This window comes from Salvelinus alpinus, chromosome 14 (assembly GCF_045679555.1).
Source record: "Salvelinus alpinus chromosome 14, SLU_Salpinus.1, whole genome shotgun sequence".
NCBI classification, from domain to species: Eukaryota; Metazoa; Chordata; class Actinopteri; order Salmoniformes; family Salmonidae; genus Salvelinus; species Salvelinus alpinus.
The window spans coordinates 31,481,080-31,509,023 of NC_092099.1; the positions used below are offsets into that span (position 1 = coordinate 31,481,080).

General features: G+C 43.0%; 1 protein-coding gene across 4 annotated transcripts; it reads right to left on the bottom strand.

The window, feature by feature from the left end:
• Positions 1-27,944, bottom strand: LOC139538773 (T-box transcription factor TBX15-like). 4 transcript variants are annotated; one of them, XM_071341189.1, is made up of 8 exons: positions 27,448-27,944; positions 20,039-20,246; positions 17,401-17,502; positions 14,026-14,197; positions 11,601-11,768; positions 5,150-5,214; positions 3,789-3,886; positions 1-2,084 (listed from the first exon to the last, which is right to left on the bottom strand). In XM_071341189.1, the coding sequence occupies exons 1-8, from the start codon at positions 27,647-27,649 to the stop codon at positions 1,264-1,266; spliced, it is 1,836 nt and encodes a 611-aa protein (XP_071197290.1). In that variant the 5' UTR covers positions 27,650-27,944; the 3' UTR covers positions 1-1,263. The 4 variants fall into 4 exon arrangements, with proteins under 4 accessions (XP_071197290.1, XP_071197288.1, XP_071197289.1 ...); XM_071341187.1 differs by having other exon boundaries at positions 3,789-3,910; XM_071341188.1 differs by having other exon boundaries at positions 14,014-14,197.

Sequence of the window (27,944 nt, forward strand, 5' to 3'; positions counted from 1 at the left end):
TAAATGAATTAAAATGTTTATTGAACTTTTGTGTGCTTGGCACCTGTATTTACAGTTTTTTAAAAGGCCTTTCAAAATAATAATTTTGCTATTTCCATTTTTTCTCACATTTGTTTTCATGATAGATTGGCCCATATAATTGTATTATTGCTTGGCACTTAAATACAATTATCTACAACACACCAAAACATACTATAATTACTCTGTTTCCTATTCTATCTTTATAACCTTTCACACAACAACTGTAAAGCTTATGGTTTTTGCTTGCATTCGCCATCTTATATATGCTTTTAAAAAGGTAATCCACTCAAAAATAGTGAAGCCATTCCAGTCTGTGAGGAAAGGAGTTGATAAGATTGTGGTGATTTCACTGTATTTCACTATATGTTCAGTGTCCACTTGAACAGAGCTTCTCGTCCAGCGTGTCCACTGAGAGGTGCAGGGCCAACAACTGGACCCCACTGTCAGACACACATAGTTCCTCCCTCACCCTGACCTTTAGTTTTTTGACTTCATCCTTCCAGCATGTGCTGTATTATATTATATTCACCCTCTGTGCCTCATCCATTATCCTCCCATCATCCCCGCTGAGTGGCCAGAGGGGAAAACCTTCATATTGAAGTCCTTCATATTGATCCGGCACTGTTAATATCCACAACCCTCTCAGTTCTCTCCCAATGTTGCCACAACGTTATGGCATAATGTTGCATAAATGTCTTGTTAAAACTAGAGCAGTGGAAGTGGAGGTGAAGTTTCTGGATCACACAGAGCCTCTGTCACATCCTGTCCGGGACTGGATAGAGTCCATAGCAACAAGGCTGAGTTACTGTAGAGACTGTCATTACTATTGCACCATAACAGATTCATGGGTTCACTCCTGAGAATCCCTCGACAGTAAGAGTATGTGGTCTCCTCTCTTTCACATATCCCCCTGTATGTCCCCATGGTTGGGGTTAGTGTTCTAAACAGCCACATGTGCACTGAGAGCACGGTATATGGTTCCACTTCCCCTTTTTAACACTATTGTGGTAATTAAATAACAGTTCCTCCTCCTTGTTTAAAGCATGTGAGGTGAAATTTAAAAAAAATTAAAAACACAATGAGATGAAAAGTCTGTTTTTTGAAAGATTCACTTTGTACCTCAGTATTACAAACAACGCTAAATGTAAAATGACTCATCAATAGCATATCTTAGTAGAAGAGACAGAACTTCTTGAAATAACAGGACAGTGAAAATTGGTGTCAGAAGTGGGATCTCAGTTTTTACACCATGTGCATTGACATCTGAGAGGAGGAGCCATACTGACGGCCATCACAGGAGCCAGCCCCCTGCTGGCCAGCGGAGGGATTGCCGATCATGTGCATGCTGTCCATGCCACCGTTGGACAGGTACTGGCGCTCAGCAAACACCCCGGCAGAGGAGGAGGAGCACAAGAGGCCGCCCTGGGTCTTCTCAGGGCTGGAAGCCAGGCGAGGGGAAGTGGGGAAGTTGTATCCATACAGGTTGTAGGGGTTGTGGAGTGAGAAGGCGTTGTAGGATCCCTGCTGCACGTGGTGGTGTCCCCCGCTGAACATGTGGGCAGAAGAGGGGGAGGAGCCTGAGGAGGAGGAGGAGCCAGAGGCAGAGCTAGCTCCACCCTGCATCACATACTGCAGCTGGGAGGCCGGAAATGAGGTCAGCTGACCTCCGTAGGCATCCATCTTCCCGCCACCGCTGCTTCCAGACAGAGGGCCATGGCCACCCCCTTGCATGCCTGCAGCGATCAGGGAGGATGTCCTCTGGGGCAGGAAGGATTCAGACTGCTGGGTGGAGGCCACAGCGCCTCCTGCTGCTTGGAGGCGTCCATAGGAGCTGTCGGACAGTCCCCCGTAGCCCTGCAGGGCCGCCATGTTGCTGCGTGCGCAGGCCGGATACTCAGACAGGCCCATGCTGCACAGCTGGCTCTCCCTGCAGCCCACGTTGAAGGTGTTGGGGGCCAGGTGGAAGGTGGGCGGGGAGCAGGAGGGGGACAGGAGGTGGGCCGTGCCAGAAGGGGAGGGGGCTCCTGTGCTGGAGGTGGTGGGAGAGGTGCCCGTACTTCCTCCTGAAAAACACACAGGGACACACACACACTCAACGCAAAGACAGTGAGACAGAGCCAATGCTACGGAGTGAAACAACAACAGAAGCATTGGCCAACAATCACACTCAGAGTATCTCTCATTTCAGCCATTCGACCTATCGCCGCCAGAATGTCTCATTCCAGTGACTGCTGCCGTTTGATCTTAACCGGTCAAATATGAGAGCTCTGTTTAAGGCTGGTGCATAAGCCACTTAATTCACATGTATTAAATAATTTGATATTACATTTACTGGTCAATTTCAGCTGACTTTACAACTTTCATATGCTCAACATCTGATTTTAAGGACTAATTGCATGACATCATTACTTCTTTGAAATAGTAGTATTTATTGGATCCTAAACCCTAAAATAACAGTACTTGTTTCTGAGCATAAATGTGGCTTCAGTTTGATACAGTACATGTCTGGTCAACAGAGCTCCGAGCTTGCCCCTTTTCTCAAAGAATCATGCATTCATAATTTAGACATGTATGGACATAAAAATATATATTTTTTTATCTTGGCACAGTTTAACATGCAATAAGTCAAGCTTTTGGAATTGAAGGATAGCTGTGGGATATCACTCACATATTTCTTTATTGATGAGAATTTGGCCCGCATTAATTTTAATGTTCGAGAAATTCAGTTTGAAACCAGCTAAAGAAAATAAAAAATTCATGACTCTCTCCTGGCCTGGGTTCTGATTCTGACTGCACCATATGCCTTCGATAATGTTCAGCTCAGTTCTGCAGGGTTCTGTTGGCCAGGAGAGGGGGATATCATAGTGATGTCATGTTTTCCTCTCTGGTCGGACAGGGGTTAGAGCAGCTTCAGCGTTGCTGAGGGGAACTGTTGATTACCCCACTGGAAGGGCTGTTGATTACCCCGCTGCCAGGGTATCTGGTGGCGCTGAGGGGAACTGCTGATTACCCCACTGGAAGGGCTGTTGATTACCCCGCTGGAAGGGCTGTTGATTACCCCGCTGGAAGGGCTGTTGATTACCCAGCTGGAAGGGCTGTTGATTACCCAGCTGGAAGGGCTGTTGATTACCCCGCTGGAAGGGCTGTTGATTACCCAGCTGGAAGGGCTGTTGATTACCCCGCTGCCAGGGTATCTGGTGGCGCTGAGGGGAACTGCTGATTACCCCACTGGAAGGGCTGTTGATTACCCTGCTGGAAGGGCATCTGGTGCCGCTGGGGGGGACAGGAGTGGAGGTGGGGGGACGACACACGCTCTAGCTCCGAGCACTTACGGAGCGTCCAAAGTTCATCAGCGGCGTGAGGACTCTAATTAACGTCTAATCGGTTTGGAGGAGTTTGTGATAACAAACAGATGTCGGCACAGACAAAATACTGAGTGGTGTAACGTCATCAATACCTCGGAAGAAGGAGCATTGAAGAAATTGGCTCACTTTAAAGCATCGGGGCCTGTGATACGAGCCATGACCAAGACGCTGAGCTATCACTGATTCTACTCATGTCACAAAGCCGTCCAAAAGCAACAGGGTTAATTTAATAAAAAGTTCAGCTGATTCCAAGTTAGGTGCCAAAACAGGTGGTGATGACCAGAGTGATGAAGAGAATTGATGTGTTGTGAGGTAAAGGAAAGATATGAAGTGACAGTGAAAGAGTGTATATTGTAGAAGATTGTAGAGATTAGGCCATAGTTTAGAGACAGTTGTACACACCTTGCTGTTTCTGCATGTTGGTGAAGTCCTCAAACGTGAGTGTCCTCACAGGCGGTCTCCAGAACGCATAGGTCTCCATGATCGCCTCTAGACCAGTCCTGTGTGAGAGAGAGAACGAGAGACTGAAACAGTGGAGAAAAAAAAAGAGGGTCAGTGTGAGGGACGGATACATAAAACATAACAAAGGCGGGGTAGGAGAAAGAGGAAGGAAGAGTTGTGATGGCAAAACAGATAGTCGAAGAGAGAGAGAGGGACATAGAGAAAGGAATGAGTGTAAGTGAGAATGAGAGAGGAGGGAGGAAGAGAAGGAGAAGTAGAGTCAGACTGGGAGGAAACTGGAGCCATTAAAATGCAGGTTTTTACTGTGATCATAAATCTGAGTGACGTTTCATCTAGAATCTGTACACGGTTCTCCTTACTGCATGATTTACTCCTGTGTGCGCCGCTGGGCCCTGTCCCAGGGAAATGAGGGCCTGTCCCGACCATGTTATTTTAGGGCCAGTAACTCCAGGGCCATTCCAGCTCATTTGCGCGCTACGCTAATCACACTGGCCCTGGCCATCAGTACGCTCATTCATAGCGCTCAGGACCAAAACCCAACAAATGAGCTCTGCCCTGTTTTACCTCATAAAGTCAAGTGTCACCAGTCAAAAAATCTGATTGACGACATTCATAATTTAATGCCTGAGAGAGCTCTATATTAAGATATAAATTCATAGAGGGGAAACAACTCAGTAGTTAATTAACGAATTAGCTTGTGTCATATGTCCTCGTTTTAATTCATTTCAGTTCGCTATAATGTGGAATAACTGACAGCTTAACAGTGATGTAGTAAATTACTATAATGCATTGGTATGAGTAGTTAGGGGGATATGTGTGAGGATAAATACATTTTCTGTCTATAAATATCTTATTTCTACATAATCTTTTCATCTGTAGTTTTCTGCAATGAAATTCTAATGCTAGTTCATAAATCATGCACTGTATTGTTTGAAAAATGAAAAAATATGTCTCAAATAACTGTGCCGATAATGCGCTCCAGATGGGAGGGGAGCTTTCATGTGCTGAGGGTCTGGTTCAGTGTTTCCCCTGTTACATATGATAATCCAGACTGAGAGACAGAGCGAGGAAGAGAGAGAGCTCTCCCCTACCCAGAACCTGTGGTTCTATCTCAGATCTAGTGGGGTTTTCTTGGATGGGGAGAGAGTGATTAATTTTATATGGAGCAGCATATGGGATTAGGAGGTATCTCCAGGGGATTATTTCCATATTAAAGGCCACGTTGGTTTGCAGCACACAGCATGGCGAACGTTGAGACAGGTTGCATTACACGGACCTCGGGTTAGTGGAGGAATGTATACCTGTTTCTACCTGAATCCCGAAATCCTTTAGCAAATGGGTTGCGATCAATCTTTAGTCTAGTTATCTGCCGGGAAAGAAAAACATGACAATCAAAACAAATGACATACATATGACCGATGCACATGTTGGAGAGGGGGAAAATGTATCAATATAAAGATTTCAAAGAAATCAAAGGAGAAATGAAGGGGAATAAATTAAATAAATTAAAGGGGAATAAAGGAATTCATGAAAATCTTTTTTTAAATAATAATAATAGGTCATTTTCCATTCATAAACAAACTGAATTTAAAGAGGAACTGACACCGTTTTAGCACCATACATTTCCTTAAAATATGTTTATATACTGTATACCCTCTGTAACAGTCCTGACCTATTTATGTTAGTTTTTATGTGTTTTTGGTCAGGGCATGTGTTTTGGGTGGGCAGTCTATGTTACCTGTTTCTATGTTGGTTTCGGTTTGCCTGGTATGGCTCTTGATTAGAGGCAGGTGGTTTGCATTTTCCTCTAATCAAGAGTCATATTTAGGTAGGGCATTATCACTGTGTGTTTGTGGGTGATTGTCTCCTGTGATGTCTTCGTTATGTTAGATGTATTCACTTTTGGAGCTGTTTGGCTGTTCGTTCGTTTCGATGTCCGTTCCTGTTCGTGAGTTTACGTTTGTCCATGTAAGTTTATGTTCAGGTCGCGTGTACGTCGTTTTCTTATTTTGTAGTTTGTTGAAAGTGTTTTGGTTGTTTTCGTGTCATCAGTTATCGTTGTAAATAAATAAAGATGGCATATTTCCCTGACTCCGCATTTTGGTCAGAAGATCCTTCTCTCCTCACCTCATCCGAGGATGAGGAAAGCGTCAGCTCTAACAGAATCACCCACCAAAATACAGAGACCAAGCGGTATGGGAATGCTCGACGGAGCAATAAGGATTTCTGGACTTGGGAGGAGATATTGGACGGTAGAGGACCTTGGGCTCAACCAGGGGAATATCGCCGTCCTAAGGAGGAGAAGAGGGCAGCCACAGCCCAGGAGCGCTGGTATGAGGAGGCAGCGCGACGACGCGGTTGGGAGCCCGTGAGTAAGACCCAAAAATTTCTTGGGGGGGGGCACACGAGGAGTGTGGCAAAGCCGGGTAGGATACCCGAGCCAACTCCCCGTGCTTACCGTGGAGGTAGAAGGCGTCGTACTGGTAAGACACCGTGTTATGCGGTAAAGCGCACGGTGTCCCCAGTACGCGTGCTTAGCCCAGTGCGGGCTATTCCACCTTGCCGCACTGGGAGGGCTAGGTTGGGCATCGAGCCGGGTGCCATGAAGCCGGCCCAACGTAGCTGGTCTCCAGTGCGTCTCCTCGGGCCGGTGTACATGGCACCAGCCTTACAGGTGGTGTCCCCGGTTCGCCTGCATAGCCCAGTGCGGGCTATTCCACCTCGCCGCACTGGCAGGGCTACGGGGTTCATTCAACCTGGTAGGGTTGGGGAGGCTCGGTGCTCAAGAGCACGTGTCCTCCTTCACGGTCCGGTATATCCGGTGCCACCTCCATGTACCAGTCCTCCGGTGGCAGCCCCCCGTACCAGGCTGTCTCTCCGGGTTCTCTCTCCTGCTGTTTCCTCCTCTCCAGCGCAGCCGGTGCCTAGACCACGCACCAGGCTGTCTCTCCTTCTCCTCCCTACAGAGCCATCCGTCTCCCCAGCGCCATCTGAGCCATCCGTCTCCCCAGCGCCATCTGAGCCATCCGTCTCCCCAGCGCCATCTGAGCCATCCGTCTCTCCAGCGCCATCTGAGCCATCCGTCTCCCCAGCGCCGTCTGAGCCATCCGTCTGCCATGAGCCTGCAAAGCCGCCCGTCTGCCATGAGCCTGCAAAGCCGCCCGTCTGCCATGAGCCTACAGAGCCATCCGCCAGACAGGAGCCGCTAGAGCCGTCAGCCAGACAGGAGCCGCTAGAGCCGTCAGCCAGACAGGATCTGCCAGAGCCGCCAACCAGACAGGATCTGCCAGAGCCGCCAACCAGACAGGATCTGCCAGAGCCGCCAACCAGACAGGATCTGCCAGAGCCGCCAACCAGACAGGATCTGCCAGAGCCGCCAACCAGACAGGATCTGCCAGAGCCGCCAGCGAGCCATGAGCAGCCAGAGCCGTCAGCGAGCCATGAGCAGCCAGAGCCGTCAAAGAGCCATGAGCAGCCAGAGCCGTCAGAGAGCCATGAGCAGCCAGAGCCGTCAGAGAGCCATGAGCAGCCAGAGCCGTCAGCCTGCCATGAGCGTCGAGAGCCGTCAGCCTGCCATGAGCGTCGAGAGCCGTCAGCCTGCCATGAGCGTCGAGAGCCGTCAGCCTGCCATGAGCGTCGAGAGCCGTCAGCCTGCCATGAGCGTCGAGAGCCGTCAGCCTGCCATGAGCGTCGAGAGCCGTCAGCCTGCCATGAGCGTCGAGAGCCGTCAGTCTGCCATGAGCGTCGAGAGCCGTCAGCCTGCATGGACCTGCCAGAGCCGTCCAAACAGGACCTGCCAGAGTCCTTCAGCCGGGATCTGCCCCTTGTCCCGGTGTTGCCCCTTGTCCCGGTGCTGCCCCTTGTCCCGGTGCTGCCCCTTGTCCCGGTGCTGCCCCTTGTCCCGGTGCTGCCCCTTGTCCCGGTGCTGCCCCTTGTCCCGGTGCTGCCCCTTGTCCCGGTGCTGCCCCTTGTCCCGGTGCTGCCCCTTATTCCAGTGATGGTCCTTATCCTGGTGCTGCCCCTTGTTTTTGTGCTGCCCCTTGTCCCGGTGCTACCCCTTGTCCCGGTGCTGCCCCTTGTTCCGGTGCTAGCTGATTATTTAGGGGAAGGTAATGTTTGGGTGGTCAGTGGTAGGGGTAGACAGAAGAGGGGAGTGACTATGGTGGTATGGGGACAGCGTCCGGAACCGGAACCACCACCGTGGTCAACTGCCCACCCGGACCCTCCCCTGGACTTTGTGCTGGTGCGCCCGGCGTTCGCACCTTGGGGGGGGGGTACTGTAACAGTCCTGACCTATTTATGTTAGTTTTTATGTGTTTTTGGTCAGGGCATGTGTTTTGGGTGGGCAGTCTATGTTACCTGTTTCTATGTTGGTTTCGGTTTGCCTGGTATGGCTCTTGATTAGAGGCAGGTGGTTTGCATTTTCCTCTAATCAAGAGTCATATTTAGGTAGGGCATTATCACTGTGTGTTTGTGGGTGATTGTCTCCTGTGATGTCTTCGTTATGTTAGATGTATTCACTTTTGGAGCTGTTTGGCTGTTCGTTCGTTTCGATGTCCGTTCCTGTTCGTGAGTTTACGTTTGTCCATGTAAGTTTATGTTCAGGTCGCGTGTACGTCGTTTTCTTATTTTGTAGTTTGTTGAAAGTGTTTTGGTTGTTTTCGTGTCATCAGTTATCGTTGTAAATAAATAAAGATGGCATATTTCCCTGACTCCGCATTTTGGTCAGAAGATCCTTCTCTCCTCACCTCATCCGAGGATGAGGAAAGCGTCAGCTCTAACACCCTCAGGAAGAATATGTTGAATTTTTTAAACATTTTGTGACAAGCGAGCATTTTACATTTGGATACATTCATAGAATGTTTGGGAATTTGTGAAAATGCTATAGCAATATGAGTGGGAAAGCTGCCGTGCATTTGGGCAATTAATAGACACCGCAGTAAATAAAAACAAATAAAAACGTATCTGTCTTGTCCAGGCCCAGACCCTACACAGACCGGTGCACCCTAACCAATCAGAGCTATAGTTGGTGTATATGCAAATAACTCATTGCCATACTGGGGTATGCCTTTCACTTTTAACTGTATGTTTACAGGCAGCTACAACAACATGACTTTAGAAAGAGCCAGATGAGCTAACATGAAATCTAGTAAGAGCTAAATGTACAGACAAAAGGGGAAACCAGTATCTTTGGATAAACTGTCAAATGTTTCAGCATGTAGTTGCACTGAGATGATGGGGAATAGTAGCCTGCTCGCTTGCCCTGTTGCAGCCTGCCTTCCAATACCTGCTTATGTCCCATAACCTATGTTTTTGACAACTGAATTGGATTTATCAGCTTGCTTGCGTGCCTGCCAATTTGATCGATGACAAATACATTTGATTGACAAATAAGAGTTTCCTGTGAATAACAGTTGTTCAAGTTCAGAAGCGAGTCACATTTCTTGTTAGTTAGCTAACCAAATAACACCTGCAACATAGCTATAGGCACCTAAGCTGCTAAAAACTTTTTGGGGAAAAGTCTGCCACTTACCCACTCGTCCGAATGATGACATTACATCCTCCCAGCAGCTAGCTAGCTACATCAAAGCTCTGTGTTTTTAGCTTGCTAAATATTAGCCACGTTATATAGCCACGTTATGACTTATGATCATTGCCAATGCTAGTTTGATTGTGTTGAGATATCCACCTAACTTTCACCCTTTTTGCATCAACCAAATGGCTTCAGGCTCCAAACAATGCATGAACTGTGATTTACAACCTGATAGCAATCTTTATTAGGCTGCCAAGCATTGCATTGGTTAATTACAGCTGAAGTCGGAAGTTTACATACACCTTAGCCAAATACATTTAAACTCAGTTTTCACAATTCCTGACCTTTAATCCTAGTAGAAATTCCCTGTCTTAGGTCAGTTAGGATCACCACTTTATTTTAAGAATGTGAAATGTCTGAATAATAGTAGTGAGAATGATTTATTTCAGCATTTATTTCTTTCATCACATTCCCAGTGGGTCAGAAGTTTACATACACTCCATTAGCATTTGGTAGCATGCCCTTTAAATTGTTGGACTTGGGTCAAATGTTTCGGGTAGCCTTCCACAAGCTTCCCACAATAAGTTGGGTGAATTTTGGCCCATTCCTCCTGACATAGCTGGTGTAACTGAGTCAGGTTTGTAGACCTCCTTGCTCAAACACGCTTTTTCAGTTCTGCCCTGAAATGTTCTATAGGATTGAGGTCAGGGCTTTGTGATGGCCACTCCAATACCTTGACTTTGTTGTCCTTAAGCCATTTTGCCACAACTTTGGAAGTATGCTGGGGTCATTGTCCATTTGGAAGACCCATTTGCGACCAAGCTTTAACTTCCTGACTGACGTCTTGAGATGTTGCTTCAATATATCCACATAAATTTCCATCCTCATGATGCCATCTATTTTGTGAAGTGCACCAGTCCCTCCTGCAGCAAAGCACTCCCACAACATGATGCTGCCACCCCCGTGCTTCGCGGTTGGGATGGAGTTCTTCGGCTTGCAAGCCTCCCTCTTTTCCTCCAAACAAAACGATGGTCATTATGTCCAAACAGTTCTATTTTTGTTTCATCATCTCCAAAAAGTATGATCTTTGTCCCCATGTGCAGTTGCAAACCGTAGTCTGGCTTTTTTATGGCGGTTTTGGAGCAGTGGCTTCTTCCTTGCTGAGCGGCCTTTCAGATCATGTCGATATAGGACTCGTTTTACTGTGGATATAGATACTTGTACCTGTTTCCTCCAGCATCTTCACAAGGTCCTTTGCTGTTGTTCTGGGATTGATTTGCACTTTTCGCACCAAAGTACGTTCATCTCTAGGAGACAGAACATGTCTCCTTCCTGAGCAGTATGACGGCTGCGTGGTCCCATGGTGTTTATACTTGTGTACTATTGTTTGTACAGATGAACGTGGTACCTTCAGGTGTTTTGAAATTGCTCCCATGGATGAACTAGTCTTGTGGAGGTCTCCAATTTCTTGGCTGATTTCCTTTGATTTTCCCATGATGTCAAGCAAAGAGGCACTGTGTTTGAAGGTAGGCCTTGAAATACATCGACAGGAACAGCTCCAATTGACTCAAATTATGTCAATTAGCCTATCAGAAGCTTCTAAAGCCATGACATCATTTTCTGGACTTTTACAAGCTGTTAAAGGCACAGTCAACTTAGTGTATGTAAACTTCTGACCCACTGGAATTGTGATACAGTGAATTATAAGTGAAATAATCTGTCTGTAAATAATTGTTGGAAAAATTACTTGTGTCATGCACAAAGTAGATGTCCTAACCGACTTGCCAAAACTATAGTTTGTTAACAAGAAATTTGTAGAGTGGTTGAAAAATTTGTTTTAATGACTCCAACCTAAGTGTATGTAAACTTCCGACTTCAACTGTATATGAATCATGCATTGATTCCATCCATCCATTCTGCAAACAATACCTGACTATATGTAATGGAATTTTGAGTCAAATATAACCTTTTTGTTTAAACCTCTTACAAAGTATATTTTGAGGCATAAACTGTGAATTTGATATTTTGGACTGATATTATGATTGTCTGTTTATTTCATTCATATCTGCAAAGTAGTTAAAACGGTGTCAGTTCCGCTTTAAGTTCACTTCCAGAATTGACTCAAATTAAACTTGAATTGACCCTAAGGCTGGTGCAGAAAAACCAATTGAGTGGCAACAGCATCGTAGCAACAAAGAGAAAAGTGTCTGGCCTCAGACCTGTTGGTTCTGGTAGGCGGTGACGGTGGTGAAGACAGTCTCAGGGAAGCTGAAGGTCTTCACTCCCTCTCCGCTGGGAACAGGCTTTGTGGGGGACAGGTCACTGCTGAAGTCCTTCCTGATCACATGGACACGAGGCTGGTACTTATGCATGGAGTGGAGGATGATCTGAAACCACAGAGATCGTAATGGTTACATTGTGTGTGAATGTGTGTGCATGTGCCATGCGTGTCTAAGCAAGTCTGAGTTAATATCAGGGCTGTATGATTAAGAGGAACACAAGTCCACACTTATGATAAGAGAGGTGGTAAGGTAAGTATTTAACACCAGAGAGCAGAGCCGAGGCTTCAGGTTACGACGGCCCAGCCTTCCCTCCGGCTCTCTGTCTGCTCTTGATTACAGCCCGAGTGAGAAAGCCTCCCTGGAGCCACAAACAACTAAGGGGGTCATTTCAAAAAGATTGGGGAAACAGTAACAAATAACATTGACAACAAATGTAATATTCCAGCCCCCCATCCTCTTCACCTTGCCCCTTGCTCAGCCCAGGGGACCCCAAGTCAGGGCCAGGGTTCTGGGTCAGGTCAAACCCTCCCCAGTCACACATACACACACTGAGCTCACAACAACACAGAGCAGACAAGGGACTTATCTGACGGATCTGTTATCAAAACAATACATCTAGTAGTGTCCTTAAAATAAGAGGCCTACTGTAGCAATAAAGTGATTTCAGTTACATATTTATTACTTATTTATATGAATAACAAGCAAAAGCCAATCAGCTTGGTTAATCACCCGTGCGTCAATCTAAGTAACATAATAAAAAAATCCCCATCCAAATCCGTCAGTTTAAACTAGAGATATCTTTTTGCATGGGCTGGTCTCAACCCACCACATCCACCTATGTCGGCCTTCTGCATCTGCGGTGGAAGGTGGGTGAGCTACAGCGGTGTTTGTCAGACCATGAGACATCCCGAAAATCGGTCTTCTCACAAAAACATCTATACTATTATGACCACTATATGGAAAGGGGAGACTCTCTCCGTTTTGGTCTACAACCCCCACAAGTGTCACGGGACTCGTCTGAAGGTAACCCATACAAATGAATGGAAGTATGGAGGTAGTTTTGGAACAACAAAAATAAGGGGTTAAACTAAAATATTTCCTGAGCTTTCTTATATCTCTTAGAGACATAGAACAGACACTTCAAAACCTTATGATACATTTATTGTCTATCTTTTTTGACATTTATTAACATGTTATTCAATGCGTTTCTATGGGCTATAGCAGTAAGGCCAAATTCAATATTTTATCCCCAAATAATGTATACATAAAGAGGTCCTAAAGTTCTAAATCAAATAGCTAAATGATCCATGGTATGACCATCTTAAAACAATTCCATATGTTAGCCCCCCCCAACAGCTTAGGCTTTTAGAGTTTTTTAAGAACCAATAGCCCTGCTTATGTGATTCAGAGGCGTTGGGTTAAATGCGGAAGACACATTTCAGTTGAATGCATTCAGTTGCACAATTGACTAGGTATCCCCCTTTCCCTTTCCCTTTATTATAGCAACCACTGTTAATGGAGAGGTTTGATACTATGGTAAGACGGAGGAAGAAGAGAAGAGTGATGGGACAGATACCCGCCTATTTGCAGTGAGGTTTCCCACACATGAAGTTCCAAAGTTAATTTCCTCTCGCCTCGATGCCTCCAGCGGAACAAAGGCCTTATAACGCGGCTGTGGGAGAGAAAGGGGCATTGCCTGACTCCCCCCCCAAAATACGTGCCCACTGCTGCATTTAACACCCATCTGTTATTACATTTGTCAGAAGAACGGAGCTGCGATAGCATCAGCTGGCCGGTTGGAAAACAGGCCCATATGAGGACCAGAATGTGCCGGCCCATCAGTGCCTCACTAAGCTACATGAAGCCACTGGCATCCATTTTGAGAGAGGATTCCAAAAATGATGTATCTCTCCGTCATGGCTAGGGAGGTTGGGTCCATCTTGAGTAATTACATTACCTGGCATCCCTAAATCAGGACCTCTATGGAGAAATGGATTTGCACTGGCTCCTCTGACTGTTTCAACAACGTCAAGCCCCCGTAATAAAAGCAATCTGGCCTGTAACAGCACGGAGTTCATGTCATAAGGAGATCCATCTTGTGCCATAACTACATCAATGCCGATCAACTATTTCAGCATCAGTCGATAAAGGCCGCAGTCTTCTTCTCTAAGAATAGTCTTATCTACACATGGGTGGGATGAAGTAAATTCCCATATTACAATGTGAAACACTTTGAGAAATACTGAAACAGTACAATTACTTATATGTCTTTGTATTAGTGTACAGGTGTAACAGTGTACAGGTGTTGGAGGGAGGCGAGAGTATGGTATGTCAAGTTAAGCCGGCTCACCGGCTCACTCACATGGCCCTGATCGTCCAGCTCATTGTTGGTGAGTTTGAGTTTGTCGAAGCTGACCACCTGCCTCATCCAGGTGTCTCCAGAGGCCAGGGAGTCTGGGTGGATGTAGACCCGCGGGGGCACTGGGGAGTCCGCGTTCCCCGCCACCATCCACTTGGAGCTGTGGTACACATACCTGGAGGACAGACACACAGTGACAGACGTATCAGCACCAAACCTTATTTCACATTTGATTCTCTGTGTTTTTCCCACAGGTTTTGCACATGTTATTGTGAAGCATTGAAGTCAGGGAGTTCATGTGTTGCAGATGCAGAGCTTGCTCACAATGGAGACATCAAATATCCCCACACATACTACATATGCTTTTAACAACATATTCACAACTAAGCTCAGTCATAATATTTTATGTTGCATTGCGAGTTAGGGTACAATATGACTGCCCCGCCCAGCACAGAGCATTCCCCTCACTGACTGACTGAAGCAAGAAAGGGACTCAAATCCACTGTAGCCCCAAGCACAGCTGTTTGCCTTTAGTTCTGGCCATGCGCACAGTTGAAAGTGCTTAGCTGCAACGCCTCCATAGTCATCACTCAGTGGTAAAACATGGACAAAACTCTAATTTGGCCTCTTTGTTATTGTCTAGCAGCGTTACACCACCCTCTCGGTCTCTCTCTCTCTCTCTCACACGCACAGCCTTGAGCCCCCTGTAGACACATGCACACTCTCTCACCTCTTTAGCACACAAGAACACACTCACAAACACACCAGACCAAACACACACACAGAATGCCAGGCGTTTGTGTAATTTCCTGTTTGGAGTGCTGTTTAGGGTTAAGTTCCGTGTAACAGGGAAAGTGTTGAAGAAGAGAGAGACCTTAGCCCCAAACAGGACTGGAAATTTGATTAGCCCCCTTTCATCTTCCATAAATCTGCCATCTGGCTCCAGCACAATCAATAAAGATCTGACTTTATGTGACACCATTCGGACAGATGGGGCTAGCCTAGCCCGCTCACCCAACATCACACACTTTACACACTTTACACACTTTACACACTTTACACACTTTACACACTTTACACAATTCACACACACACACACACACACACACACACACACACACACACACACACACACACACACACACACACACACACACACACACACACACACACACACACACACACACACACACACAAACCACGGACCACAGACAACATATGTATGCATGCAACTCATCAAACAGATATATACTTTTATGGACACAGAAATTCAGACAGACACACGTTAAAGTACTCACACACACTTGCCAAACCCAGGCTGTACTGTATATTGGGTTACCTTAACTGACAAAGTAAGTATCACTATTACATTTCCCTACAGCAGGGTTCCCCAACTGGTGGTCTGCGGGCCGAATTTGGCCCACAAGTGGTTTTATTTGGCCCCCCAAGTTTTCTGAGCAAAAATATGTATTATTATTTTTATTTTTGGGGGGACATAAAAGACTGTAAAAACACCAGGTAATCACCTCCAAGTGATTTTAATGTTTGGAATATTCCCAAATATTCCCTCGCATAATAGCGAGACACGAGATCGTTTACAAATGTAAGCAAGGTTTGAAATGATAATATTTTAGTCAAATGTTATATATGTTTGGGCTTCTTGCAGTCAATTTGCAGTCTAGAAATTATTTATAATTATGTTCTGGCCCCCCGACCATCCGCTCAAAACAAAACGACCCGTGGTTGAATCTAGTTGATCATCCCTGCCCTACAGGGTTGACTGGTGTGTGTTCAGAGTTTACATCATTAAGTTAAGTCCTTGAATGTGAACGTGTTTTTGTATGTGTGTGTGTGTGTGTGTGTGTGTGTGTGTGTGTGTGTGTGTGTGTGTGTGTGTGTGTGTGTGTGTGTGTGTGTGTGTGTGTGTGTGTGTGTGTGTGTGTGTGTGTGAGTGAGAGAGTGAGTGAGTGTTTTCAAATATAGAGGACAAAGTCAATTTGAAGAGCTAGACAGTGCTGGTGTCTGCACTTGTCTTTTGTGATTCAAATTTAGAACATACCAACTGTCCACATAAAAGACAAGTAAAATATGGAGATTTAACGAGCTCAGTATAAATGAGACACTCCTGAAGAGAGGCAGAGAGCCTAAGTAAAGCAAGTACATTTCAATAAAGACTATTTCCAGACACCAACTCTATGAGAACTATGAGACATTCCAGTGACAGCTCGGAGCTCAGTTTGCAAAGCCCTGTGGTGGTCCCCAGCCAGGAAGAAAATCCTATTTAATTTTACAAGATCTTTTGGCTTCTAAAAATACTCCATAATATGTTGGTTCTCTAGACCGTCCCCTCGTAGACAAACACTTCAGTCAGTGAGAGAGCCAGGGTTCTACGATCCTTCAATGACACATTTACATAAATAAACAACTGGGCGAAATAATATGAATGCATTGTTAAAGTGGTTCCTCAGTGTTCCATTCAAGAAAGCCAAGTCCTGTTTCTCAAATAAAATGTAAACATAGTAAAAATATCTGTAACAATAATATAACATTAATGCATGTTAATGATATATAAACTGAAGATGTACACTGTAAAATTAGAAAATGAATTTAACAAATGCATTGTAACCCATCTGTAGCGCTGCTATAACATTAATGCAACTATGACACTTTTCCACTTAATCTGTCGTCTGCCACGTCACCAATGTATGACACATTGAACTGCGTCCTTCAGCTGAGGTAGTACATTAAAACAATATCTTACGGCATAAAAGTTGTATTCCGCCATGGTTAAAGAACCAGGTTTAGGGTAGAAAGATGTTTTGCCATTTCCATAGTGAATAAAGCTATCAATATTATGGTCTCACTCTAACCATACACACATATGATAAATAATTTTCATTCTCCTCTCCTATGGTCTCTTTCTCTCCAGACATTGTGCTCTATGCCAGAAATTCATTCAGATACTTTGGCAGGAGATATCCATCATAAAAACCTATCCCCAAGATGGACAACTGTAAAGGTCATTGTTTCAGGTTTCATTCAGATTTATGTGCATATCAGCATACCATTTGAAATTTGCAATGATCTGTGTATGTTTTTTGGGGTTCATGGGGACTACTCTCCATCTTAAAATACACAACAACTATTTATCGGCTATGTTGTCCAAATTGGGGGTAGAGCCTATTTTGGTTTGACTGAATAAGAACATCAATCTCAGACATGGAGAGTGTAATGTTCCAATAGCACATGTTGTGTATATATCTGTACATCACCGTGCACACACGATAGTACACACCCATCTGAATGAGTGACGGGAAGTTAGGAAATGTTAGGAAGCGCTAATAAGTGTGAGCATACCTTAGGAAGATAGGAGCATACCTGTATCTCTTATTGTCCACAGGAACAATGTCCATGGCTATGTAATACTGCTGATGGGGGTCCAGACCCACAATTTTTACTCTCATTGCAGGGAACATCCGCCTGAGAGAGAGCGAGAGAGAGAGATTAGCAATATAGCTTAAGTTTAATATTATATTATGAGTATCAGCATTACAAACGGAACCCTGCACCATGTAGACATTAAGTATAATTCCACTCATGCCACTAGAAATATATTCTAGTGCGCCACTGGGCATGGTTTAAAGTTTGACCAATGTCTTGCCAGTCATATAGCTAATTTCCACCCCTCATCCACTCATAACAGCGCCTAGACACATCATTTTATGATAATTCCTTAAAATGTCTGTATCAACATTCCATGTCTTCATTAAATAAATATTATTCAGATTAAAGAAAGTAGGTCATTTCATCCTCAAAGAAGATTAAAACTGTTTTAATGCACGAGCTGGCAACAAACTCAATCTTCCTTGAAAATATGCACCCAATCATGAGAAGTTTTTTGGTAATTCGATGCAAACCAAACCAGGAAAAACAAAAAAAGCCATATTAAAAGTAGGACTACATACACAGAGACATTTTCAAGTTAATTCCTCGTTTTACACTTCAAAAGCTGCATTTTTCTTTTCATTTAAACATCATAAATCTTTGCCCTCATAATGACAAATGAGTTCTGTTTTCTTACTTTCTTTCTCCTCTGAATTTATAGGGTTATTATTAGCAGAGGCATGAAATACACGCAGCTAGTCGTTTAAGCTCTACTGCATTTAAACAGACACTGATTATATATATGGGGCTGTTAACAACGTAAATCTGATTCATGAATATCACGAAAACAACGTTGATCATATATTGTTTAGGTAAGTCAGATGTATAGGTTAACTGTAAAGTTGGTGTACATGTGTTATTAAAACAGAAGAAAAACGCGAAAATATAAACCTAAAACTTTACAATACAACTTTAAAATATTGTTATGTAGTTTGATAGAGGCCTACCAAAAGAAAATTAAACACGCAAACAACTTGGCCCTTGCCATTTCTCCATAAAAACATGGTTTTTGGTCAACTAATTGGTCAGCTTTAAATAAATGAAGATACATTGACGAAAATAATCAGTGGATAGCCAATCTAGTCTAACGAAATGGAAAGCATGCTTTTCAAATTAGAAAATTAAGAGAAATATGCCGCATCCCCGTGTTAGGCCATATATAGCCTATACTGCTCTGCCCTCACTCCCTTCTAATGCATGACACATATACAGAGGAATCATCATAGGCCTATGTTTGTTAAATGTGATTAATATCATACTATTTTCTGTTGTTAAACTTCATAATATGTTCTGTTATTACAGGTAGTAGGCCGATATTAGCCTAAAAGTAATAATAATAATAATATATGCCATTTAGCAGACGCTTTGTCCAAAACGTCATGCGTGCATACATTTTACGTATGGGTGGCCCCGGGAATCGAACTCCCGGCCCTGGTGGTGCAAGCGAGATGCTCTATCAACTTAGCAATACAGGACCATACATGGTTACAAATGTGGAAAAATCAAAAGGCTTGATGCTGATTGACATTAAATGGGAGCCTGAAACATAACTAATATTCCTAATTAATTACAATTATTTTGAAATGGGCAACTGGCTAAGTCGAATTTCGCAATCCAGAGTAAAATAAAGTGGCCTTTAAAACTAAAACCTGTTAGGTTAGATATAAGATGAACACCTTGACCTATATTAAACATAGTTTTGAAATCAACATATTATGCATTATAAACTATAGGCCTACAGATGACCATATGCTTTCACAGTGTTTTTCGTTTGTTTTATGGAGGAAAAAGTCATAACCTCGACCGCTTTATTGCTAGGCCTACTTGACTACATAAATTCGTCGTCCGCCTATTGCATGATCGTTAAATTCAAAATGAACGGGAAATACCTGGTGTTCCTGGCGAGGGGGAAAAGTTTTCATGAGAACAGTGTAGGTTAAGTTATATGCTCGGTTTCGATTGTAATTGCTGCCTGTTACGTTCACCAGTACGTAACACTGCCCAAAAGAGCAAGAACCGAAAACATGTTTCAAAGAGATTAATTAGAAACAGTTCCTTTCTTCCCCGGCTATTCTCTGACATCAGCCATGGAATACCCTCATACGTCATTTATGGCCTGTGATTACAGAGCGGCCCTCGCGCGTCCGGAGCCCTTGCCCCCATGTGCAACACATTAGCACCCCTCAAAAACATGCGTGCTACAGGGGTAATGCATAGCGCACGGGGGGGTATTTTGCGCAAAAGTAGGCTACATGTGTGTCACCTTAGAAAAAAAGATGATATCAAACCTAAAAGGGTTATTCGGCTGTCCCCATAGGAGAACCCTTTGAATAACCCTGTTTACAGGTAGAACCCTTTTGGTTCGAGGTAGAACTCTTTTGGGTTTCATGTAGAAACCTTTCCACAGAGGAACTAAAAATGGTTCCACCATGAGCCAAAAATAGTTATCCTATGGGGACAGCCGAATGAGCCCTTTGGAACCATTTTTTCTAAGAGTGCATGGTAGGTGCCAGAAGAAAATATATTAATCAGCGGAGTCCTTTAAATCATAAATATGCAGCAGCTGCTTTACCTCCCGGCTTTAGTGATGATCATCTCCGTGCCAATTTCATGGAAGCGCTTCCAGAGGTCCGCGCACTGCAGCTCCACCTGAATCTCCTCCATGGAGGCAGCGGGAGACAGCTCGCAGGCCGCCGGGGCTAGGTCCTCAGGGGAGCCGAAGGAGCACGACGTCCTCTCCGCCAGACCCTCGCCATCTGAACCTGGGCTCGCCTCCGAATCTGTGGAGATTTACAGGATTATGAAAAAATGTAGCCCGGGTAAAGCGGAGAACTCAGGAAGATTAGTTGAGTATTGACCGTTGAGGCCAAATCATCTGTAGCATGAACTCCGAGAAAGCACCGAATCTGACTCACTCAAATAATTTGGGTTTGGTTGGATTTCAAATAATAAAAAAGAAATCTGACTAAAACTATTCCATTTACGTTTGAAATGTCATAAAGTGTCCACAAGGGTAACGCTTGCATCAAACGAAATGTGCATTTTACATGAAAAAACGCCAACCAACAAAATTCTAAAAGCTATATTTAGCCCAACTGATTGTCATGCCAACTACAAACTAGCATTCATATCTGTCACGTTCTGACCTTAGTTCCTTTGTTTTGTCTTTTGTTTTGTATGGTCAGGGCGTGAGTTGGGGTGGGCAGTCTATATTTGTATTTCTATGTTGTCTATTTCTATGTGTTTGGCCTGATATGGTTCTCAATCAGAGACAGGTGTTTTGCGTTGTCTCTGATTGGGAACCATATTTAGGTAGCCTGTATAGTATTGTGGGTTGTGGGTTATTGTCTATGTTATGTTGCATGTTTGCACAGTGTTTATATAGCGGTCACGGTCGTCTTATTCGTTTTGTTGTTTTTGTGTAAGTGTTCTTCATTAAACTTAGAAGAATGTGTTCAAACCACGCTGCGCTTTGGTCCGCTTCTTACGACGATCGTGACAATATCACTATGTCTACAAATATAATATATTACTATGTCACATAGGCTATGAAAACAGCCCACAACAAAGTTAGAAAAAAAGTTATATTTTCCCCAATGGTATCTCTGGCAACACAATAAAAACAACTACAATAGCAAAATAAATGTATAGCCTGCATATAGAACTTGAATAGTCAAGGAAATTTTCCAGAATAACTGTTCCAGATCTTAGCTTCCAAATAAACCTATAGGCTTACATTACTACTGGCTGCAGCATTTTATGTTCAACATTGACAACACTATGTAGTGAAAAAAACATTTTGCCATGTAGCAGCTCATAAATATATATATTTTTATTCTATACAGCACACAGTAAAGTTATGGATTGTATATTTCAATTTCTTATTAATGTACTTGTCTCTGTTATTATGTGCCAATATGTAATATGATATGATTTATTGAGGGACCTGACATGAGTAGGTTGCTTTGGCAGGACACACCATGCAAACAGGCTTTTATGCAGATTCAGGACTGCTGAGAGACTGGAGTGTGGCCCAGGACTAACCACCAAGTGATCACGACCCCAAAACAAGAGACAAGAGCAATAAGTGGAGACATGAAGACAATGCAGGCAGGACAACTCCACCACAGAAACAGAGAGGGAGATGAGAGAGGTCCAGAGAAGGGGAGCGAAAGAGTGAGAGGAGAAAAAATTATTTTCATCATCCTCTTGAGAGATCCTTTCAGTATGATGGCAGTGATGACTCTCTCTGTGTTAGCCAAGGAACATGGTAAGACAGTGCAACTGTTGATTGGCCCATACAGCCATCATGCATCCAGCAGCCATCAGCCACACAGCGGGCCAGGCCAGAGATCTGGGCCTGCTCAGAGCCATCATGGCTGCTGTTGCTGCTGTTGTCTAGGCGCTTTACTGTCATCAAGCTACACCACGTCCATCCACTAGCACTCAGAGTCACCATGCTGTCCCTCACATGTCACCAGACCAGTCCCTGTCCTCCACCGCTATCCCACTGTCCCCCTCCACACGGACAGCCTGCTCTCAGTCACACCCACTATAAACAGCAGGAACAGAGCAGAGCTACAAAAGTGTGAGAAGAACTATACACATCTGTCCCACATTACACAGGATATTGCTGGGAAGAAAGATGCATGTCTCGAGAGAAGGGGAAAGAATGAGAGAGATGGAGTGAGGGACAAATAAATAAATATATTGAAGGAAGTAGCACCTCATGGCAGCTTACAGATAGAAAGGTGGAAGCAGAGTCAGAAATCTGGTGCTAACCTTAAGTGCATGACTAATGCTGACTAACTAGCCAATCATAGACAGTAGCCAACCTCTGCTAAACGGTGGAGAGCAGCAACCACTTTTTCAAAACCCAAATGAACTATCTTGTGGTTAGGCACAGAGAAATCAACTTGCGGTGAGCCTCAATGGAGAACATAGATCTTCTCAACTGATATGTCTACCAAGTCTAAAAAAATAACAATAATGCCATCTTCTGTTTGTCAAAGCTTGGGTAAACACAAGAAATTCAGCTAGTTGAATGTGAATATTAACAGCTTGTAGGTGCAAAGAATATGGATTTCAGCTAATTATTCTTACACAAACTTATTCACTATGTGATTATCTAATTTGGACAAAAATGTTACGAATAAAATCGCAAAGACCTTTCTATGGAAACAAGTTTATGAATAGAAAATGCATTTAATACAGTTGTAACCGAGTGGGTAAGTAGCAATCTACCAACCTTGAAATTGCAGAGTAACCCAATCCACAAGAATCAGAACCACCTGTTTCCGCCTGTAATTAATGCAGGCCCATGTTAGGGAGAGGCAATAAAATAAGGATTAAACCCTTTTAATAGTACAAACATCTGTTGGCTTGGAGTTAAGCTTTTCTCAGAGGCATCATTTTAAAAGTTGGGTTTCTAACATACAAAATTATTTAGAGATGATCAGCAGCAATTTGCATTTTGTGAAAGAGGAATCATCACCCCAGAAGTACCAAGTGACAATTTATATATCATATATTAGGCTTTATCATATATTATTATATAGAATAGGTTAACAATATTGAAACCTCAGAGCTATATGAAGTACGGACAGAATAAGATTAAACATTCTGTCACTTAAAAATCAGTGTCACTCCATAGACTAAAAACATAAAACAGTCTACATGGTTATCCATAATATAATTACAGATTCCTAGTGAGACAGACTACTGTCCAAACCATATAGGCCAGTAATAGGTTTAAGAGTGAGATTAAAGATCATCTGTAGTGATATATTTCACAGTCTGGATGTTTACATTTATTTGTAAATCCATAAAAGAAAAGCAGTCTCTCTCTCTCTCTGACACAAGCTCGCGCGCGCACACACACAAACTGCTAACAGTGCTGATGTTTACATTTAAGGCAGGCAATTTAATATTGGAGGGGTTAATTCTGCAGATAGGCCTACATGTGCTTGTCTGGAACAAAGGTAATGTGTCATACATGCTGGCTCTCTGGGAAACGGGATTGTTATTAATCCAATTGAAACTATTGTGTGGAGGTGGTTTTCTTGACATTTTTTCCCATGACGTGTCTTTCAATGAGAATGTTATTTGACCATGTCGGTTTGAAAGCCTCACATGGAGGCAAAATCATTATGTAAAAAATCTAAACCGCACAAACTGACCACAAAGACTAGCTGTTATCGGTGATGGCTGGTCTATACGTGTCAACTGGAGGCTAGTCAAGGTTGGATACTCAGACTACTTGCGACTCTGCCAGGAATATGGCTCCTAAATTACTTGGAGCTAGCGAGACAACGTTCCTTTTCAATCAACGACGACTCTAACTTAATGTGAAACCGTGGAGGATATATAACATTTCCTTAACTGACTGAATCGCAGTCAATGGTAGTACTGAAACCCTGCATCTCAGCTGTGAACAAATTCAGTTCGGTCCTCCGCATTTGTGAGGCATCCCCCAAACCCACAACACTTGCTGCTGCACTTCACGCGTCAGACAAGAGCCTCTGTGCATGAGGTTCAAGTCATGTTGCTGAAGGCAAACCACAAAGCTTTGCAGCTTCTAAAATGAACTGTACAATTAGAAAATAAATGTGTAGGCCTAGATTATTAAACCATGCACGTGACGCTAAATTAGGTTCTAATGAACCAAATAAGATATATATTTTCTATGTATAGGCATATAGTTTATAATACGGGTAGGCTATTAGTTTGAGATCCTTTTAGATACAAAAAAAATGTTGGCCTATATCCTATTTGATAAAAAGCAGGTGGGACTTCGCTACTAGGCCTATTGTGAATCCAATTGTAATGGAGATTGTAATATTGAGATGTTGGTTTACGTGTCTGTTGAAATTCAATGTAGGGTATACTGAGCTGAGAGGAGATATCAATTCATATTAGGATTATGATTCATATTTGCGGCCTGGGAGGGTTAGAATGGGATATAGAATATATCCATCATCATTCATTGATGTATAAAGTAAGGATATTCAAACTCAAAGCCTCGAGATTGAGTCATTCATGCTAGCTTTGACATCAGTCTCTCTTCGATGAGTTCAATGTTCTTAAATTCAAACCTACCCCAAATCCCCCAAGATTTAGAAAAGACGAGTCAATTGATTTTGTGACATATAGCCTATTAAATAACTTATTAGTTCGTTTTAAATTTGTATAAAAATTAAGTCCTAGACGTCTTTGTAAATAATTTGGAAAAATCTAGAATTTAAAATGATAGGATATGCCCATCTTGAATCTAATGTGACTTGCGTCATAGGCATGCAATAACTTTGGCCTATTGAAAATCGGGATAGCCCAGGCTACTTATTATTACAACATTTGCAACAAAGAAAAGCGAAAACAAATGGTTTACCTAAATATAATTGCGATTTAGGAATTTCAAGTGTTTTGACAGTAATAAAAAGGCTGCGTGATTCATAGGCCTTAAATATTAGCCTGAGCCTTTTGATTTTGCGATTTCAGATTTACAAAATGAATATTATCAATTTGAATTAAATAAAAATTGATATCCAATTTTACTTTAGACTATCTTTATAGGTGATTGCTTAAATTGTCAAGAATTGACTGAGAGCTGAGTTGATATTTTCCTTAGCCTTAAGGCAGAGGTTGCGTGTCCATTCCATTTCATATAGATAAATAGTTTAGCCTATATTATTGGAAAAATAAAGTACTAAAACATAATAATAAAAATAGTTTAAACGTAGGTCTACGTTTTATTGGCCTATTGTTTCCCAGATAGGAAAAATTATGGCGTTAGCCTATAGGCCTATAGATATGCTTCACGAAATTAGAATAGAAAATACAGGGCACACAGGCAAACCAGGTGAAAACAACAAGCACACAACAGCTCTACATTCAAACAAACTCTCTTCACACGAAAACACACGCATTGTCTCATTATATTTGGACTCACACAAAAACAGGTATAAGTAACCCAGGTGTGGCTTGTGATGGCAAATTTTGTATATTGTGCCATGCTCCAAACATGCATAATTTGCATTGAATCACAGAAACCAATGTAGGCCTTTATAATCGCAGTAAAACATTTCATCCAATTCAAAACCATCTTAATTGAATATGAATTACAACTGACCATGTCTCCCCTTGAGTCACTGGCATGGACAATTGTATTGTATCAAGAGAGGCACGCGTGAAAGAGAGACGGGGCAATTTTATGCAGCTAGGCTTCTGCAAATGGAGAAGGGACAATGGCCCCACACGCAACCTTCATTTTGTACCAATGTGTAGTAATTTGTGAAAAAATGGTAATATAACTTTTAACGTAACCGCTTATGATATTTATGATCATAGGCTGTATCACATCCGGCCGTGATTGGGAGTCCCATAGGGCGGAGCACAATTGGACCAGCGTCGTCCAGGTTTGGCCGGGGTAGGCAGTCATTGTAAATAGGAATATGTTCTTAACTGACTTGCCTAGTTAAATAAAGGATACATTAAAATAAATTAAAAATTAAGGAATATAACTGCGCAAAAAGAATATGAACCGTGCTCTGCTGCAATAGGCTACTGCGTTTTTCTGCGTGCGTCATGGTCTAGTGACGCCTCGATCAGACCGACAGTGATCTTGCATTCTGATACACCAGAAGAACATTCAGTTCCATTTATCCAAATATGCATCAAATTGCATGCGTAGATGTGACAGAAGTACACTGAACAAAAATATGAATGCAACATGTAAAGTGTTGGTCTCATGTTTCATGAGCCGAAAGAAAATATCCCAGAAATTGTCCATATGCACAAAAAGCTTATTTATCTCAGATTGTGCGCACAAATTTGTTTACATCCCGATTAGTAAGCATTTCCCCCTTGCCAAGATAATCCATCCACCTGACAGGTTTGGCATAACAAAAAGCTGATTATAACAGCATGATCATTACACAGGTTCACCTTGTGCTGTGTACAATAAAAGGCCACTCTAACATGTGCAGTTTTGTCACACAACACAATGCCATAGATGTCTCAAGTTGAGGGAGCATGCAATTGGCATGCTGACTACAGGAATGTCCAACAGAGCTGTTGTCAGAGAATTTAATGTCCATTTCTCTACCATAAGCCACCTACAACATCGTTTTAGAGAATTTGGCAGTATGTCTAATTGTCCTTACAAACGCAGACCACGTTTGCTGGTGTCAACGTTGTGAACAGAGTGCCCCATGGTGGCGGTGGGGTTACGGTATGGGCAGCCATAAGCTCTGAACAATGAACACAATTGCATTTTATTGATGGCAATTTGAATGCACAAAAATTGTGATGAGATCCTGAGGATCATTGTGAAGTTCATTTTTAATTTTTATTATCTGTGACCAACAGATGCATATCTGTATTCCCATTCTGTGAAATCCACAGATTAGGGCCTAGTGAATTTATTTCAATTGACTGACTTCCTCATATGTACTGTAACTTAGTAAAATCTTTGAAATTCTTGCATGTTGCGTTTATATTTTTGTTTAGTATAGCAGCAAGAGGTGAATGTTGAACTTTTGTTGCTCACATATCCAGTAAAAAATGGGTATTTATGAATAAAGTTTGACTGCAGAATTTATTATGCATTGATACATTGTCCCTGTCAATCTGACCGAGGTGTGACAGGCCTATTCATTTGTTAAAGTGATGGCATTTATACAAAATCAATAATTTGGGGTTGGTTAACTCCTTTGATAATTTATGCAAAGTTAAAACTCCACTATTACGGTATGGTACATACATATTATTTATGGACACTATTAGCCTACAGATGTTATTATTCCACATTAGTAGGTCTATCTGAGGAAAAGGTTATAACTAGTTATCTTTGAAATGGTGATGAAATAGTAGCCTTTTCTGTATTCCTCTTTTCCGTGAGATAGGCCAATCCGTAGTTTTGTTTTGGAAGCATAACAATATTAAAAAAAAAAAAAAATGAAGTGATGGTGGTTATGCACTGACCGGGGTCGATATCCAGACAATGCACAGGGTCGTCGCCGTCTCCTAATTGTCCGTTGTTGGCGAGGCTCTCCATAGACAACTCCAGATCCTTTTCCTCCCAGCCCCGGAGCTTTCTCTTCTTGTTTGACCCGATCAGGGCTTCCACCGAAAAGGCGTGCGCTCTTGAGCTCAGAGCAGCAGCAGATCGCCTTCTGTCACTCATTTCTCTCAAGGCAAATCCACCAGAGGGAAAACAAAAACTCCGTCCACGCAGCGAGCACAAGGAAAATGCACACGTCAATGTTTAAAACGGTGCAAAAGTCGCCAATGACGAAAGTAATCCAAAAACTATGACTAGAAATGGTGTTTCAAACCTCTAAAGATATGATACGCCATCCCCACGGCGCTTTTAATTGCTCGAAAGTTAGCATTAAATATATTCCTGGCTATCTATTGCTTTTTGTCTCCCCGTCCTGCTTTCCTGCCTCTTTCTCTTCCCCTTTCTGTCCTTCTCCCCT

Excerpts from the sequence above, each read along its gene's own strand:
- LOC139538773 (XM_071341186.1), bottom strand. The coding sequence starts at position 27,649 with ATGAGTGACAGAAGGCGATCTGCTGCTGCTCTGAGCTCAAGAGCGCAC. Across the intron at positions 5,215-11,600 it reads CCGCCTACCAGAACCAACAG|ATAACTAGACTAAAGATTGA; the intron begins GTCTGAGGCCAG and ends CTTTCCCGGCAG. Across the intron at positions 2,085-3,788 it reads CAACATGCAGAAACAGCAAG|GAGGAAGTACGGGCACCTCT; the intron begins GTGTGTACAACT and ends TGTGTTTTTCAG.